We start from the raw sequence: 19,862 nt of genomic DNA, 5'->3' as shown, positions 1-19,862 counted from the left end.
AGTTTCCTGACCTCCAAAGCCAGCATGAGCCATTGAGACACTCAAAATATTGCTATTTAATTACTACCCACTCTGAGAACAGTCTAGATGTTGATCACCCGTGAGCTCTCTGAATTCACCTATGCACGAGAACCTGCACCAGCATGAGTAAAAAGATAAAACTTACAAGAACATCCTGAAATAATTATTTCCAGACTACATTTTTTTTGCAGAACTTGGATGATAAGGAGACTTAAAAAAAAAAAAAACCACACCAAACCCACACACAATCCACCTCAATGCTTTTTTCTCATACAGAAGTTTACAAGGTAATAATAACTATTTCAGTCACCTTTCAATTAATTTTTGTTTCAAGTGTCTGAGCTCAGACTGCTTAGCTATAATAACAGCTGTCTTATACCTCACTGCCTAGATACCATAACACCCTTTAAATCTTTTCTCCCAAAGAGGGAGGGAAGAACATCAGTCCACCACTGCCAGAAACAGAAGTAGCTACCACAGAAGGAGTGATTCAATACCCTGCTGGCAGTGTTATCAACATTACACAAGCTGGTACCAAGCTTTACAAAAAGTGGCACTGTAACATGATGGAAGATGCTTATACCACAATTTAGTTAAAACCACATCTTTCATCCCCTATGAATTGTATTTCATCCAAATCAGTTCCTAGATCCAGCTCACAAACACAAACCCTTTTCCCAGGAAAAAAGGAAAAAGCACTGACCTTACCATCTAGCAGCAATGAGAAAACCAGACAAAATAATCACTTGTTTTGCTTTTGCACAAGACCTCATTTCTACATAGCTATTTGCCACCTAGAGGGCAAACAATTACAGGTGACACCACCACCACTACCTCTGCTTACACAGCTCAGTCAGAATAGAAGTCTTTCTTAAACACACGCAACTTCCATTCAAAAAGAAAACCACAATATACCAACTTTAATATGCTTAGTTACATTATTTGAGGACACCTAGAAAACAAATTCAGACAGGAAGTAAAGGAATGGGGGTGGTCTTTCATGGCCACTAGTTTCAGTTCTTCCTGCAAGTGGTCAAACCCGTGTGAAAACTGACTCCTGCATTTAGTTCCCCCTCTTGTCCAACACTGAAATGTGCCACCAGACCAGAGCTGCCACAGAAGCTCAAGATCAGCAAAGACAGAGTCTCCCTGGCAGCAGTGGTCAGTGTTACATGGGGATGTCTCCCAAGAACTACACCACAAAGCTGCTCAACAGGAACTAGTGCAGAAAGCAAAGCAGTGAACTGTTACTTTCACAGCAACATGGCTAAAAAGAAGCTACAGAATTTTATCCCACCAGCAAACACGAAGAACAGGGCATTCCAATGTTATAGTAAATGTTTATTAGGGTTGTTCTGTATTCTGTCTTTTGCCAAAGACTGAAGTAAGTGTTTGCCCCAGAAAGTTAGTTCCAGCATAAATACCTAGGGACTCCAAACAGGAAACTCTGTGTCACGACGACTACTATAAATCTGAGAAACCATCAACATCTTCAGTGCTGCCTGGATTCAGGCACCTGCTCTTCACCTCAGCACCGATTCTTCATCCAAGGCAGTTTCACGCCATTTACTAGCAGTACGTAGAAGCAGGGCAGCCACACCACCTGCAAAGTGGACTAGATACACCTACCCACTATCAGCACCCTACAGACCATACACAGTCCGGGAAAAGCTCCAAAATAAAAAGGACACTACTACATTTTTAATGGTTTATTAACACTTCAATTTTTAATATCTTTAAAGAAGGCCTGAAAGATAAGTTTTGCTTATTGACTTTGTCTTATCCCCTTTGGCAAAATGTCATCTTCCACCTCCACCCTCCCTCTTCCCAAGAAGACAATGCATTTTCAAACTAGTGTTTGGTTGCTTCTTATATGCAAATCGGCTTCAATTATAGCAGCAGAAACATGCAAGCCTGGGCAATAGTGTTTGTCAACAGCTTTTAGAGAATGAGTAGAAGTGCACAAAAAACTTGTGCATGATACAAATAACTTCTTCTTACATGAATTTCATACGTACATATATTTTAAGTGGGTTAAATTTGGTGCCCAGAATTACTACAGAAGCTGTATCTTCTATTTAACTAGGCATTTTTTCCCCTGAACCATCATACTACCCTTTTTTAAAGTGCTATATTCATAAAAAAATTAAAATACTACTTTGATACTGTATACATTTTCCATCTTGCCCTTTTGAGAAATCAGAAGAGCAACTGCAATGCATATATAACTGAAGTTACACATTTAGCCTCATACGACTTTATGGGCTTCGTCATCTGATCGTATCACTAGGAGCAGTGGAGAGACTGTATTACCCTGTGCTTACATACACAAGTAAGCAGGCAGACAAAGCAAGAAGTTCTAACCATTTCAGGAACAAAGACAAACAATTTAATCCATATTACAGAATTCACCAAATACAGTTGATCTCATCCAAAGTGACTCCTGAGAGCAAAATAGTTTTAGCATTACATTTTATATACAGCTATGAAGGGATTACTGGAAACCAAGACAGTCTCTTTATACCATTAGTAAGTACAATCGTTACGAGACCGCTGCACACTTTCACTTCAAAGACTACTTAAACCATTACCAAGTTTTACCACCACCTGTTTGTTATTTATGAAACAAGTTATTTCAATCTGATTTTGTTGTTATTTTTACCTTATTTCTGCTGCCAGACATCAAAACCTGAGTCAGCTGCATTGAGCAATGACTCCTTTTTCTGCTCCCAAGTCCTGAAAGTGCTAGTTACCCTTGAAAACCTCCATACACTATGCTGTAAGCACCTTAAGCTCTTCCAGGGGATTATTTTTATTTATTTTTTTACCCTTCAATGCAGGAGTGACTGCTCTGTCTGAAGCAAACAACAGCCTGCACACTATTGCTTTTGTTATTTTCCACGTAATCAGTTTGGAACAGGCTATGAAACTTTGACGTGGCAATGTTCTTTTAGAGAAAAAAATTAGGAGAACTACACCATTCTGAACCAGTGGGACCAAACTAATCAAGACCTTAACATAGTTTTTCCAGTCACTGGGATGGAAGGAGACTCAAATGAAGACACTGGAACAAGTAATTGGAAACATCTGTGCTTGCATGCTTAAGTGAAAAGATAAGCAGTATTTGCATTTTCTTCATCATCTTCCTTGCACATATGCAAGGCTTTATAAAAAAGTTTATCACAGAGAGCAATGATAGAACATGATGTAATTAGAGTTTTCTTTTAAAAAAAACACACTAGAAATCAAAGGCAACCAAGATAACGTACATCTTCTCTAGAACATTTTTCTCAGCTACATAAGGTGTGCATATACCAAGGTCTGACACACTTAGCTGCACCACATCAAGTCAAGCTGTCCAAGAGCATATACAATTTTGCTTACAGGAGTATACCCCTTCTGCAATTTTTCAGTTTACAAGTAATTCCCTGTATTGGATTATGCTTAGTCAGAAGTACAGATAATATTTTGTTCCAATACTACTGTGTGTTTTTATGACATATTGAGAGATGAGGCAAGACATAAGATTAAGTGCAGGGAAGCATTTCAGACCCCCAAAAATGCATTCTTTAAAACCTAACTGTACATGGTTAACACAGGTAGATCTCCCAAGAGTTGCATAAAAAATTATTTTCGTTTTCAAAAGGTGAGCAACTGAGGCTCACTTAGCAAATATCAACTCTTCTGCACCATGAAATTCATTATGGGTGTCTGAATCATTCAAACTGCATTTTTGAATATCTGCTAAAACAGAATTATAAACCAAGTTAGTATATGTGAATTAAGTACCCTTATGAAATCAAAGAATAATGTTGACTCCTGGAAGACACCCAGAAGATCCAAAGATGGAACAGAAGGCTGATTATCACACTCCTGCACAATCCAAGCAAATTGTTAGTATACTGAACACATTCATGTCTGGTATTTGTACCTGCTGCATATCTACATTATTCTGACCCAAAACAAGTTGGATAATCATCCTCTCTGTTGCTGAAAGCTGCTAGAAAACAGTTAACTTTTTTAAACAAATGGAATGGAAACCTTTTTTTTTTTTTCCCGAAGCCTCAGTTACAACAGTCTAAGCCAGAGACTTAGGCAAATAAACTTCAAAATAGCCATTTGTTACAAGTAGCAAATTACCATGAGCAATGAACTTGTTAGGAATCCCTTCTAAAAGCACAACACACACAAACAAGCTACCCAGCAGAAAAATCCGTTAACAATTTTATTTGTTTTGTAATGTTAAATATTATGGGACAGGATTGTAAGGATGAAGAACTCTCAACAATGCCTCACAAGGGATAAGAAAGAAATTCTGCCATGATATTAGCAAAGTAAGGTAAGGAGAAAATTTACACAGTAAGAGGCACCATTTCCCCCAGTACACCTCTTGTCATATTCCTGAATGAGTGGGATTAGCAATCTAATAAAATCATTTTTCAAGAGGTAACAGCAACAGATAAAATTTCAAAGGATTATTAAAATAACATTTACAAGACTCTGAACAATTTTTCAACTCTTATTAAAACCACAGAAAGAAAGAACAATTCTTTATTTATGAATTTTCATAAAGGACTGACTGTGCAACTGACACCTGCTATTGATGACTTAATGTACAATTTTGTCCAGTAGCCGAACAGTTTGTCTTTTTAGGTTGTGTTTTCTAACCGTGCGAGATCATTAAAGGCAAAGCCTGTTATGACGCTGTACACAAAAATGGCCACTTAGGCCATACTACCAATGAAGTGGTAGGTAAACAAATCTTTTTCTGGCAAGGAAAAAAAAAAAGGAAGCTGCATTTTGCATGCTTCTCTCACCCATTCTTTCTACAAGATGAACTTCCCTAGAAAGAATCCAATGAAAATGGCTGCAATTACAACAAGAAGTGAAGGAAGAGAATTAGAGCCATTATCTCTGAGGGCCAAAGCTGTGGGTGATCCAGATTTATCCGAGTGCGCTACCTTCCTGAGCCTCAAGCCTTCATCCTGAGGAGTGGAAAAACACAGATGGAAAAAGATTATGGACACATGTTCTTTATAATTGTAAAAACTGAACTCAAAGGCCACATTTACTGGTGAACATTCAAATAAAGTTTAAAAAAAAATAACATTACACCACAACAAAATCCAAAATATGAACATAGCAAACCATAACATTTCAAATAAGGACAAGTAATCCACTAGTTTCTCTCCATGCTCTGTTTAAGAAAGATTCTGAAATTCTTGCTGGGCACAACAAAGAATCCAACTTTTACTAACTATGTGTCAGAATTAAATACCAGTAATTCCTTGTTGTTAAGAAGAAACATCTCCTTTGTGTTGTGTTTCTCCGGATGTTCCAATGTCACCAGAAATACAGGTGTGGAGACATCATTATTCCATGGCTCTTTATAGGGCTACCATGGTCAATGAAACTGTCAGATAACCAAAAGCAAACATACAGAAAGTAACATAAAGGCACATATTGACTAGTTATAGGTTACTGAAATGACACCTTTACATAAAAGGTAATTTTTTTTGTTCACTAACAATTTGTGATACAGAATGTTACTGCTTTGGATCTCATTTACTCATTCTTAAGAATGAATAATAATGCACCTCTATTAAAAGCTACTAATTCCATATCTCCAATTGAGACTTAAAATAACTAAGACCACCTTAAATTGCACCATTTCAGTTAAGATGAAAATTACGTAGCTTCAGGATCTCATCCAAGACAATCACAATATCTCAATCACTAAGGAGTTTAAAATATACAGTATACACAGGACCATAAAATCATATCAGAAATCAATCCTGACATGTTAAGAGTTGTACCTACTTTCTGGAATACATATCTATTGGCCTAATTACAAACCAGACCTTTCAATCAAGAAGAGTGAAGTCACTTCAATATAAACATGGAAGCAGAACTTACTCTCAGGTGCCGATTTTCATCCGTCAGCTTCATAACCTCTGCTTGAAGTCTTTTGCACTCCTCCACTAGCTTCCTTGTTTCAGTATCATTAAGTGAAACACTATGTGGTTTTGGTATCGGTCCATCCTGCTTAGATGTATTCAGTACTGGGGCAGGTTTGCTTGCATCGATATCATTCTACAAATATCAAGAATGACTTGAGAATTTTACTTACCTAGAGAAAAATTATCCACAGCTTAAAACTGAAACAATCCAGTTACTAATCTAGTTCAATGAAGCTTATATTTACAGTAATCTGAACAAAGACGTCCATTATCAGTTCAATTCTGATTAGCTCAAATATTAAGAAGAGAAGATTGCACTGTTTACATTTGGTACTACATGCTACTGAGACAAAAATTAATACTTGAGTTGCTTAACACTGATCCAGCAGGCATCCAAAAGATGGCATAAAATACCATAAACAGCATTTGAGCTTGAGGGTAAAAAATAAGAGGAAGAAATTAATCCTACAATGGTAAGAAATAAAACAAAGTAAAAAGAAAACAGGTTGTGTCACCAACCAATATGAAGTATGTATGGTAAAAATATTTTGCACTTACAGTTCCTCTTACTGAAGGAAAATAAGTGACTGCACAAACATGGAATTTCAGTCTCACAGCATTATAAATTTTGAATACAAATGAGAAGTCACATAAAAAGCTGTATCAAAGTCAAAAATAAAATTAAAAATCCAGTTCCCACAGCTCTGCTCAAAATACATAATGATCTTCAGTAGACATTTATAATACAATGGATTCAACTGTATAGCCCAGGTTATCATTTGCAAAAACACAGCATTCATATCGATATACACTCAGAAACAGCTCAATATGAAGATTCAGACTTCTATATTCATACTTGCCTAGCTATGCAGCTATGTCATAGGATCACAGAATGTCCTGAGTTGGAAGGGACCCACAAGGAACAGCGAGTCCATCTCCAGCCCCTTCACATGACAACCCCACAGTTCACACCATTTGTCTGTCCAGTCTCTTCTTGAACACCGTCAGGCTTGGGGCCGTGACACCTCCCTGGGGAGCCTGTTCCAGTGCTCCACCACCCTCTGGGTGAAAAACCTTTTCCTAATGTCCAACCTAAACCTCCCCTGGCACATCTTCCTGCCATTCCCTTGGGTTCTGTCACTGGTCACCAGAGAGAAGAGATTGGCACCTGCCCCTCCTTCTCCCTTTGTGAGGAAGCTGTAACTGCATGAGCTCTCCCCTCAGTCTCTTCTTCAGGCTGAACAAACCATGTCATTTAGACCACCACCATAATGTATCTTTCATAACCAAAGTAGTCCAAGGTAAGTACTACATTTAACAGAAAATCTATTAAAAGGTAAATACATCTATGTAAAAACAAAGCAACTAAAAAAAAGATGCAAGATTTCTTTAACTCTTATGCAAGTAGCAGTTCTAATCTACAGCATTTTATATTTTTTGCAATGCAGCCATAGACAGCCTAAGAGACAGATCCTGCTACTCCACACAGGTACTCCTAACTGGATTTAAAAAGATCAAGATATATATATCGTGAGTAAGCAGATGGGGATCTGTTTGGGTTTTCTTAATTGGTTTGCTAGCTGAACTGAATTCTTTTAGTAGCACTGGAATTTCACTGCAGACTTATCTCCCTGGAGGAAACCTCCTTCTGCTGTTGACCCCACTGACTGGTAGGCATCTGAAAGAAGTTGTTGCTCACTGGAGCGAAATATTTGTATCCTGGTGCTACCTCATATCTTGAGGTAGCAAGTGAGGCTTACCCTCAGGATTTGGCAGATTTCTCGTTGCCAGGTTTAAGGCACTGACTAAATCAACTGCTAAAGCGGGGTTTTGCTACCCTAGGCTGCTACTCAGAAAAATACAAATGTTATGTACAGTCAATACTAGGAAGATGTCAAAGAAAGTACAAAAGGAGGTAGTTTAGTATAATCCACTACATTTCTCTCACTATATTATACATCTTTTAAAATTTAAAACAAGTATAATTTTTCTAATATCTAAGAGGTAATTTAACAAGAAGGTAAAAAAAAAAAATCACAGAAAGAAGCCAAATAAGTGCCTTGATAATAAAACCTTTACAGTTTCAGCATTTAACACATACTTAGGCAGCTTACATGTGAATAAGAAGCTGCATCTCATAAATTATCCTTCACAAAAAAAAAAACCACACACACACCACCCAAAAACCCCAAAAAACCGCCACACCAAACCCCAAAAAACACAAAACCAAACAAAACAAAAAACAAACAAACAAAAAACAACCTACAAAAAAACCCACACAACATTATACTGAAGGCAAAGGCCTGAAAGAGGTAATGGGATTTTTTTTGTCTTTCTTGTTTATTTGTCTTTACCATTACCTTAAAAATGCATTTAGGACTCCCAAAGTATTAATTAATTTCTAATCAGTACTTCCTTTTCTAACTCAGCTGAATTAGAAATAAAATTTTTAAAACTGAAAAGCATTTAATACTTTAAAAAGCATAAGATGCTATTCACTTTTCACTGTATGCAGTATTGAAGATTCTCTTTTTTTAATCTGACAGCAATAAAATGCTAAAGCAAATCAATAATAAAAATAACAAAGGATAATAATTTTTGGCACTAGTCTCTGTTGTTGGAGGTTTTTAAGATGTGACTGGACAGAGTGCTCCCCTTCTGACAAAAGGCTGGACCAGATGGTATTTGAAGGTCCCTTTCAACCTGGGCTGTTCTATGATTCTATGTCTGTTTGATTTAGTACAAATTCCTACAATCCATTTAATCAACACATCAAATAGATTAAAAAAAAAAAAAAAAAATCTATGAGATCCTACGTGTCAGTGTAGGATAGTTTCTTACTCTTACCTTACTTACCAGTTTATCATTTTCATTGGGCATTTCAAACACACATCTCAATTTGGAGTCCATTAACTCATCAGGTTTTGCTTCTTTCCACTAAAACAACAATTAATACAGTTACATAACATGCCAGACACATGCAAATATCTGAACAGTTCATAAGCTTCCTCTTAGTGCTTGCCTCCTATATAGCTGAATACTGTCCTCACCTTAGTTGCAACTTTAAAACTTACTTCTGAACAATGTTTTTTTGTTCACTTTGACTAGTGCAAAGTAATGAAAGCTAGAAATGGTAAAATTAAAGTCTGGAAATGGAAATGAGTAAACTGAATGCAAGGATGGATCCAGAGGTTTGTAGGGGATAGGGAGGGAACAATACAGCAGTTCCTTTAACACACCATCAGGAAAAAGTATATTCTGAGTCTGTTTAAGAACAAAGTTCTTGCTCTATCACTCTTTGGTAAATGCACTTCTTATGTCCTGTCTTGTAGGCAGCCATTTTAAACAAAAGATTGAAAGACATCTGTTAGTGACTCTATATTTAGTTCCAGAGTAAATTTCTTTAGTTCTTCATATTTTAGATTTTTTAACCAGTACCTTCTTTTACCGCATCATACATTACAATATGGGCCTAGAGATTTTTTCAAAGCTGTTTATTTAAAATAAATAAGTAAATTAATCTAATGGCTTTCAATATATTTCAATAATTGTGAAATAAACTGGAGTCTCTCCACTCAACTGACAATCAACTTTCAAAGCATACACTTCATGTGTTTGCCTTAAATCTCTAGGCTCAGAGACTCATCTGAAGTTTTCCTCCAACAATAGATCCTCTGAAGTTACCTTAGAATTGCAGGTCTTACAGACTAGAATAATCCTTCCTTTTTTTTTTTTGTTCTTTTTTCAGTGGCATTAGTTGTACAGTAACTACAATTAACAATTTTCTGCAAGATCCATTTCTAAGTATTCTATATTGAACACACTGAGAAAGCGGTTATTTAAAAGGTATTTATAAAGCAGATTTTTATATCCTTACCAAATAGTTATGCTTCACTAACCATGGATAATCAAGAGCTATCAGAGCATATTAATAAAAAGTAAACCAGACCAACAAGGAAGGTAGATGTTAACTTTCTAGCTACATGTTTCAAAAGCACAACAAAATCTAACTGATGCCAGCAAAGAACAATGCCACAGTAGTCTTTGCCTCCATATAAGTGGACAGACTCTCAATCTGCAGAGGTCTAGTGGATTTCAGTGATTCATAAAACCTCATCTTTATCCTTTGTTTTCCTCTCTCCTCCTTTGTCTTGAGTGAAGATTGAATATACCCGTTTAAACTTGGACATTCCTTGAAACAGCCTCTGGAGACAAAAGCCTGTGTATCATTCCCTTCCACCTTAATATACATGCTTATGGGAGCGCATGTACACCCTAAAGGGTGTGTTCTGACAGCCAAAGGCTTCCTTCCCATTGCTGACAGCTTGTTAAGTCAGAAACAGGTATCCTTACTTCTGAACTAACAAGCACAAACCTAAATCTCTTCTTTCTGGATCTTTCATCAGACCAATCCTCCCCAAGAACTGAATCTACCACATGTTCTATTAAAACAAAATAAATCCATCATTTGTGCTATGTTTAGCTACTTGGTCTTGTAGAGAGATATATCATCTTCCAAATGTTTTAATTCATTATAATCCCATTCAATATTTCACTTAAACACTTTTTAGACCAAACGTACCCATTTCAAACAGCTTCAGGCTTGTTGTTTAAACATATTCTTGATTCCTTTAAATACCACCTGTTTATCGCCTGCAGATTAGCTGCATGTAAGATAAAACATGGCCATATTTTAACAGTGAACTGACCTTACCTTAGACTCACTATCTCCATTCAACCAGTTCACTAGGCAAGTTTGAAGACTTGAGCTTGTATTTTGTTTAAAAACCCAGAATCACTTATGGAAGTCATACTTGTTCAGAGAAAAATCAAGTTCTTCTCAAAAAACAAATTCCAAACCAGGATTCATTTACACTTAAACCTGAATTTTTAAGGAAAGAAAATACAGAAGAGTAATTTTACCCCATTTTTACTTACCACTGCCTCCATATCTGAAATATTTGGTGGTGCATAGGTTGTTTGTACCATAAACTTGTGTTTACTCTTCTCATTTGGGTCATAGTCAAAAGGCTGAAGCATTACTGTTCAAAAGAAAAAATAAAGCATAAATCTGTGATTCTTCAGCTAATCACTGTTAACAGAGGTGCTATGCACTTTAGATTCGTTTCTCACTGAACAGACACTGAATGTTAAAATGCAAAGGTAGCGTTGAAAACAGAGCAGATACACACTACGGCAACAGGTACTGAGAGGAAAGATCCGGTGTAGCTGATGATATTATTTCTGTAATTACTACAGCTAAAAGACATTTCATATACAAGTAAGAACAAACAGCTCCTGTAAGACACAAAACAAAACAAGTATACACCACAGGACTTTCCTCTGGAATACACACATTTTATGATTAAGTTAATGCAAAGATTAAAAGAACTGCATCACACATTGTAATAGTCACTCAGGTGAAAAAAAAAAAAAAAAAAACTAAAACAAAAAAACACACACAAAAACAAACAAACAACTACATTAGGTAGGCCACAGTACCTTCATCTATCCAAGCACTGGGGCAAGTTCAACTGATTTCTAAAGGTATATTAATCTAATCTGGGCGCAAAACTACTAAAATACTTCATTCAAACTACAGTTATTATAGGAGGTAATGCTGCCTGGGGCTTTAATAATATTAATCCATCTTTAAAAGATTTTCAAATTGAGCTCTTAAAACCAACAAACGAGTTACTGTGATTAGTTATGTAATATCTACATAACACATTTTATTCAGGTTTTAACATTCTTAACCATAAGTCCAGTCTAAGAGTTAACATTTGTCCAAAAGTACTCCAAAGTCCAAGTACATACTTAAATACTATGGCAAGTTTGGGACCTCTACCACATTTTACCAGCGAAGACAGAGGGATGGGATACAAAATCTAATTTCCTGTAAAAAGCAGCTTTAAGCGAGATATTAAAATAAAACTCATAATACCTATTCCTTGCATTTTATCTTATGTATTTTCTCTCTGCATTTTCAAGTTTCAACATGCTCCAAAATGCAGATTTAGAAAAAAACAGACATTTTTGACACAACATAGTTTGTGCTACAAGTACCAGAGGCAGAGTATGCAAGAGGTTACGATTTTCTGAATGACAGCCATTTTACTGCACTTCCAGCTTTCCAAAATTGAAAATTCTGTTGGTCAAGAATAGACACTCATGTTTCTGAAGTTATTATTTTGCAGTGTGGACAAGCTCAGTGAAAAATGTATATCACTGACAGTATTTACAGCCTCCATTATTTCTACATCACTGAAATACTTTTAAATGAAAGCTTTAATTAAAGAAGCACAGTACCTTCATCTATCCAAGTTGTACAAGGCCATCCAGGAGCAGACTGTATGTTTTTACACCACATAGTGGTTGTCCAGGTCACCCTGGCATCACTATTTTGTGTGTGGTTTCTTTAGTTCAAAGGAACTGAAATAACATGATATCTACAACACAGACCAGGAGATTAGAACTTTCATAGGATATAGCTGCATATGCAGGGGCATAATATAAGGGTTTGCAAAAGCACCTAAATAAACAATGTTTGTTATAGTAGTGTTGGGGAACTACTTATGCAGAGAGATGGATACACAACCAACAGAGCCTACCTCCAACCATACTGTCTGTCCGGTGTGGACGCTGAAACAAACTACCACATTACTCCCTTGTCTCTTTTCAGAGACAATTAGTTGCCTTACTCCAGACAGCAGTACAGGACCACACAAATTATATTTAAATATGTGTATGTGGGTACGCTGGCAACTTGGCCTACCAGAAGATAAAGACTCAGAGTGAACTGCAGAGATAAATTGTTTCAAGTGTACATATACTTGTCTTCCACAGAATGGGAATTCCAGTTCAGTCTATCTTTATACAAAATTAAAAGAAAAGTTGAAGTAGTTTCAGATAGAGATTTTTTAAAAAAAAAAAAAAAAATTACACTTATGGAGTCCTATCAACAGGTATCTGTATATTTACGTATTTTAGAGTGAAAAAGCTATAGAAGAAATACTGACTTAGCTAGAACAACACATTGTATGCTCTGCACAGCCTTCTCATACATTCTAAATCAATTCAGTCTGTAGACTCCAATACCGCTGCAATTTTCAACAATTCAATTAGATTTGCCACAATTCTGAATCTTCATTGGATATATAGTTCAACACACTTCCCTTCACACAGAGTAAATTCTTCATGGTAGGACTGAAGTGCATTAATTTATAAAATACTAAGTACAGTATAGTAATTACTAACTTGGCCTTTCCAAATTCACTACTATCTATGAAAAACAATTACTTCTAAATTTAATTACATTCAGGCCTTAAATACCAGTTATAAGTTGCAGGTGTTTGCTACAGGATGGTTCTCATTTATTATTTTTTTCCCTTAAATATTACATACAGCATAGTGAATAATCTCAATCAGATATATTTCACAAATAAAGCACATAAAGGAATTGCAGTACCTGACACGCTTTCAAAAAATCCCATTTGGAAAGGTTTAAAAGTCAGGTTTCCTTAGTCATTGGTCTCACTGTGGTCCAAAACGTAACTGATCAAACTAAATGATTCTTCCAGGTATGGATGCTATAGCAATTTATCCCTAAGAATTGTTCCATCAACAGACTACTGAACAGCATGCAGTACTTCAGTTTTCTAAATCCAAGGGAACAGATGGAGTAACTTGAAAGATGGCAAAGCCAGCTTTCCATCGTCAAAGAACTTCTTCATATGCTGGCAAAATCCTTGGGTAACTTTATGTTCTTCAACCACTCAGTAACAGCTGAAAATGTGACTAAATCAAAAAGCAGCAGGAAAAGGCAATCCACAAGTTCAAAGAGCTCTTCAAGCTCTTTACAGTTTTAAGTAATCATGGAAAATCTCATGAATACACAAAGCCCCAGTTTTCAACATTCACTTGGAATCCCTGAGTAGTCCAGAGATCACTTCCAGGGGAATTGCAACAAATAGCTATGAAAGCAACCCTCCTGTTAACATGCCTAGGTTTTCTACACAGAAGGGTTTTCTCTCCACAAAATAAATCTTAAAGGGGTCTGAAAACCAGAAGGGAGAACAGTAACAAGTAACAGTAGCAAGCTGTGAAGGGGGAAGTGTAGCACCCTATATTCTGAAAAGAAAAATCAACAACAGGTAACTGTTAACAAGTTAACAACACGCAATACATGATACAGTAATAAATAGTTAACTTGAGGCACCAAGGTAAAGAAAAATGAGTCTTACCAAATCAGTATTTTGGGGAAAAAAATGTATAAACTTGGCTGAAAAAGGTTACCTAGTGATTCACAACTGAACGATAAAAATGGCCACAGACTTCCTTAAAATGACTGTTAAATCACATCTCCACCAATGAATTTAAAAACTGGTCTGATGCCAAATCAGCACAATGCATTATACAGGCTGAAGACAGCAAACACTACCTCAACATTTAGTTTTGAACACAGAGTTTCAGACGATGGTATCCTATGGTGATTTCTCTCTGCACAACAATGTGAGAGAAATCTATTTTTAATTAAATGAAAGATGAGTCAGTACTGAAAATATTCAGTTGAGAGATTGATGAGATAACAAAGTGGGTCACTAGAAAAATTATCTGCGCACTTGCCTTACCAAGTGACGCAAAAGAAATTATATGCTTAGAAACAAAAAGATGAAGTTGACACTTCGGGGAAGATAATTTAATTCTGAAAAGCATTGCAGAGTCACTGTAACTAAATAACTGCGCATGAGAGCATCTTGGGGCTACAGTGCCCAAATACCTGCAGGAGAACCAGTAATACAGAAAAAGGGACATCAAAGATTCCCAGCTACACAAACTGAAGAGTCAAGCAGTACAATATTGTTTCCCTTTATTGGTGAACTTGAAGCTGAAATATTGTTTACAGCTCCAGTATTGCCTCATTTATAAATGGAAATATTCAAAGCACTACAATGACAATTTGTAACTACAGAAACACACTTTACAATAGACAAATAGAATACTTCCATCTATTCAACTCCCTCTCCGGTAACATCTTGATTGTGATGTATGACTACTCACAGGAAAGATCATCGATACCAAATCTAATACACAGTTAAGACAAAATGGCTGCAAGTTGAACATGGAAATAAAGTAGACGTTCAACTACTTGAATCTTGAATCAATTCTCAGTAAAATGCTCTTTCACTCATAAGATGCTGGACCACACAGAGTAGGCAATACTGAAGTTCTACAGATCATATTAGATCAGAAAACTGGTATCTTTCCTACAAGGAAAGTTACTCTAAGGTTTCAAACAATCATAAATACAAAATTCTTCTGAGTTATTCTTTGCAAGATTTGAATGTATCACCTGAAGCTAGCTCTCCAGCTTCTTTTAAACTTCCCAAAGAGTATAAGGATATGCACCTGAATTGAGGAAGTGAATCCTCTTCGAGGATTGCTTCATGTTTCTGTTTTGCTTTGCTACAGTTCTCCAAGATTTCTACAAAAATCAGCTTACTAGACCTCGGAGATGTAGGAGTTCACACCTGTATTGCTTGTGACCTCTACAACCTATAAGAGTCCAGTCTACAAAAAGGGGATTCCGCTCTCTCCAAGGCGAGAAATACCGTAAGTCCAAAGAAATACAGTTTCTCGCCTTTTATTGTCACTGGTTTGAGAATCCCCTTTATTCAGGAGATTTCTACCTCAAAATCATCAGGAGAATGACCTACGAAAATTGTTCACCAAATCAGAAGACTGATACCTAGTCTTTTCCTGTCTTCCTGAGAATGTCTGCTCCCACAATTACTAACACCTGGTCTTTTTGACATTGTACAGTACAGTATAGGATTAGATCACTATACATCCAGCTATCAAAACTCTCCAGACTGCTAGAATGAAGTATGTAAGTCAAACCTACATGGAGTTTCACGGAAGAAAGAAAAAAAAAACCACGACCCACCCCAACCACACCCCACCCACCCCAACCACACCATCATCTCAGTTCAAGGCTCACACTGCTGAAAAGTAAGGATTCTTTTCCTAATCCCCTCACCCAAAAAATAAAGCTAGAATAAGGAGTGTGTCTGTAGTGACACGTATTAAATTTTTCAAATTTAAGGGCTACAAACTGCTCCACTTACCTAAATAACAGAAAATATAGTTTTGAAAAGCAATTTAATGATTGCCACAACCTATACTATTCTGATAAATGAAAGAGTTATGAAACAATGGAGTTCGGGACCAATACCGTGGTGAAAACAACTAGTCTACAATTGTAAATGATTTTTTTTAGATGTAATAAGCTGTCAAATGTTAAACTTTAAACACATGGGAGCAGCCAAGCAATGCCCTACTTCAAGACATAAGAATGAATGTAGTAGTTTGAAGAAAAAGTACTGTTACTGTCACTGCCCATTTCCAGCTTTCTTCTCCTTTCATGGAGAGCTGCAGGTAACTGTTACAAATGACAAGTATTTCTGTATAGAGGATTTTTCATATATATTTGCAGCTCAACATCAACTTGATATTGCATTAATGAAGGGGAACAGTTTTATTTTAAAAAATCTTTTTAAAAAGCTGACACAATTCAAACAGCCTCTAAGATCAGTCACTAGAGAACCTCATGAAAGGCCTAAAAACAACTAACCTCCAACTACGTATATTTGTTTTTACCTGAAACGATAACAGATGATCCTGGGTCAATAATGCCACTGTTCGGCCTCACACAGTATCGACGAGGCGCTGTGGTCTTCACTTTGAAGCATACTTTTCTATCTGATGGATTTCGTAGTTTAAGATTTGTAGTTACTACATCTGTAAAGGGACCTGAAAAAAGGAGGGTTTTTTTAATATGCATATATCTCTGAAAAATACATCTGTTTATACAGTACAAATTACTCTTAAAATATAACTTGATGACAACAAACTTCTAAGAGCCAGTTAAATCACGGCCCTGTTGAGCACATACACTGTTACATGCAAAGCATGCTCTGTCACCTTAGCTATACTAATACACATTACAGCAACAAACAAATAACCCTTAAATTGTATGACAGACTTAAGCTGCTGGCACAAAAAGTTAATATATAGATATGCACATTTTACCAAATCTTTCTTAACATTTTAAATACCCAGAAGGTAATAGTTATATGCAGAAGTAAATTTTGCTGGATATTTATTTAGGAATAGAAGCAACATGTACTTTGGAACTCCTTCAAATGTTTAAAGAAAGAAAACACTGTGATACTGAAACATACTAACTGCTCTTGAGAATTCAACTTCTTGTGTGCTTCTGGGCTCCTATAGACTTGAACCTCATCTTTTAAACTCAAAAATAGGTAAAAGAGATGATACTCTGTTTATGCATATGCTCTAACTGATCCACAGAAAAAAGGTCATAGTTGCAGATCTACCTATTCAATGCAGTGTATTCTGTAAACTGTGCTTATGTTAAACCATCAGGATAGGAATTGCCTCCAAGACTGGATCAAACAAGAGGCTTAATTTCAGCATCAAGCTGCAAATGCACATTTTCCAACAGAGATCACCTCCATGTGATGCCATATAGTAACAGCACAAAAAGTAAGTAACATTCACAGTGTTCTGAGCTACGTTAATCTCCCTTATGCTTGTGCCATTTGAAACCAAGACTGCACAGACAATAGAAGAATATAACTTATAAAATGGGATTTCATGTGAATATGAAATTTATTCAATAATATTTCATGTTTACATTAAGTTTTAAGAACCTTCTTTAATTTAAAAATTACACATCAAATTACTACAAAATAATTTGCATCAGTATTGAAAACATGACACCTACTTTTCCATTAAAGAAAAAAAAAAAAAAAAACACACAAAGAAAGCAAAATTTAGACTAAATAGGATGAAAAATACACATGATATGAACAGATGGTAAGGTACAACAAAACCACTAACTGCCTGAAACAAAGTCAGTTCTCTTCTGCACACCTTATTCCAGAGAGGTATCTGGACTAGTCTGAAGGAAATGGTACTGGCCACTGTCAAACACATTACTACATTAGAGGGCTCGCTATCTGTCTGATGTCTTTGTTTCTCTGATTCGCTCCCAATCCAAATCCTTGATTTTGAGAGTACTGAACAGAGTCAAAACACAAAACATCAGGATACAAATCAATAAAGGACTAAATCGGGCATTACTAAGAACCACAATGCCAAGATGTAGATGAAGACATGCGAGCTAGAAACTGGTACTACTTGTAACTTCATTTATAATCTGGCTTTATACACTAGACGAAATAGTCACCCTCTTAATCTAAGCAAATGTGACACAGCCTCCATGATGAAGATTTACGAAACTACTTCAAAATTTCCTGCTGCTTGCCTCTTGATGGCTCCTGCAGGATCCAGTTGCATTTACTTATGGAGTGTGGTCCAAAAGTAACTCACATCACCCATATCACAAGCTGAACTAAAAATCAGGAAGCTGAACACTCCTCTAAATTCAAGGTTGGTGATAAGACTCAGAAAAGAGCAAACATTTATTTTTTGAGCTACAATAACATTTTGTAGGAAGTTACTCTGGGAGCTTGTCTAATAGACACCTAGGCATTGCCATTGCAGTGCCCAGTGGCACACAGCACCTTGAATCTTGCTTTGAAAAGCGTGGGTTGTATTTTGTTTTGTTTTAATTACAACTGATTACAACCTGAGGAGCTCTGCTTTTCAGTCTTCTCAACTGCTATTATTAAGGAAATTCTGCTCAAAGGGAAAAGGTTCAGTTCAGACACTCATTTTGAAAGGCACAGTCATCAAGAAAAGTAGCTATACCATTCATAAAATGCTTATCTCATGACAAAGCAGCAGTGAATTTATAAACTGATTTTTAAATTTTTTAAAAAGTTGTTTCTTTTGAGACATGAAAGGTTCCCTCGTGCCTGCCTTCTCCAAGTGTGCAATAATGAGATACGATTCAAAATACTCTTCAAATTATTCTGCTATCTACTGTCAGTTCTAACACCACAGATAAAAAAAAAAAAAAAAAAAAAAAATCTGCTATTGTTCCCCAGGTACATGAAAGCAGTGACCTCCTTTGCACTTCCTGGATACTTCACAACAAAGAGCCTTTAGCTCAGGGACATTTTTTAATATCGGATATTTCTTTCAGAGTGGACTGAAATTTTTCCCAAGGCCTAGAGCATGCTTCTGACAGTTTTACCTTTCATCTGCTTTCTAAAAGCTTTAAACAGCAACAACAACAACAAAAAAAAAAGCACAAACTGTAAAAAGCCTCTCGAGACTTGCAATCATCAGATTTAATAAATAGCTGGTAATAAACTGGTGCACAAAAGAAAAGATGACTAAATCTCACTGTTCCTGCAAAACCCAGCTGTCTTCATACTTCAATGGCATACAGACAGCACTGATCTGAGCATGGACAGGCAGGAGCAGACACCAGGATAGCAGATCAGAAAAAAATACCTACTACCATTCAGAGGAGCTGCATGATCTAAATTAGCATGCTATAACTTTCAAAAAAGAAATCATGCAACAGCAGAAGAGAATCCTGAAGTTCCCATTCACACAAACATAAATACAGCCACCCTTGGGAGAATGGGGAGATAAAGCACAAGCTGGCCTTAACAGCCTGAGTGCAAAAGCCTAAATCATTACAGTTCCTTGAGAAAAACAAGAGAAGTGGGTGAGAAGGGGAACCAGGAAGAAGAAATGTGTTAGGCCATACTGCACAGACCACATCTAACCAAGGAAAAGGACAGGCAAAGATGCATACAGATATTCTGTGTGTGCACCAATATAGATAAATACATACCAACTTCACCTTTGAAAACATACAGCTACACTAGGACAGCATTATACTCACAAAAAGAACATTCTACTTGCTGCTTGTGTAAC

The 19,862-nt window shown here is 36.4% G+C and overlaps 1 protein-coding gene across 2 annotated transcripts in view; it reads right to left on the bottom strand.

Moving 5' to 3' along the window:
• Nucleotides 1-1,715: 1,715 nt before the first annotated feature.
• The window catches only part of VAPA (VAMP associated protein A), a 31,921-nt gene continuing 13,774 nt past the window's right edge, over nucleotides 1,716-19,862 (bottom strand). The window contains exons 2-6 of one of the 2 annotated variants that reach the window (XM_065830875.2): nucleotides 16,641-16,793; nucleotides 10,920-11,023; nucleotides 8,829-8,918; nucleotides 5,938-6,114; nucleotides 1,716-5,006 (exon numbers count right to left, since the gene is read on the bottom strand). In XM_065830875.2, the coding sequence (XP_065686947.1) occupies nucleotides 4,848-5,006; nucleotides 5,938-6,114; nucleotides 8,829-8,918; nucleotides 10,920-11,023; nucleotides 16,641-16,793 (683 nt within the window). In that variant the 3' untranslated portion in view covers nucleotides 1,716-4,847. The remainder of the gene's footprint in view (nucleotides 5,007-5,937; nucleotides 6,115-8,828; nucleotides 8,919-10,919; nucleotides 11,024-16,640; nucleotides 16,794-19,862) is intronic. The other variant, XM_065830876.2, reaches the window with a different exon arrangement.

This window comes from Patagioenas fasciata, chromosome 2, assembly GCF_037038585.1.
Source record: "Patagioenas fasciata isolate bPatFas1 chromosome 2, bPatFas1.hap1, whole genome shotgun sequence".
NCBI classification, from domain to species: domain Eukaryota; kingdom Metazoa; phylum Chordata; class Aves; order Columbiformes; family Columbidae; genus Patagioenas; species Patagioenas fasciata.
The sequence above is the reverse complement of the archived record's forward strand: the minus strand, read 5'-3'. Positions and strand labels throughout refer to the sequence as shown.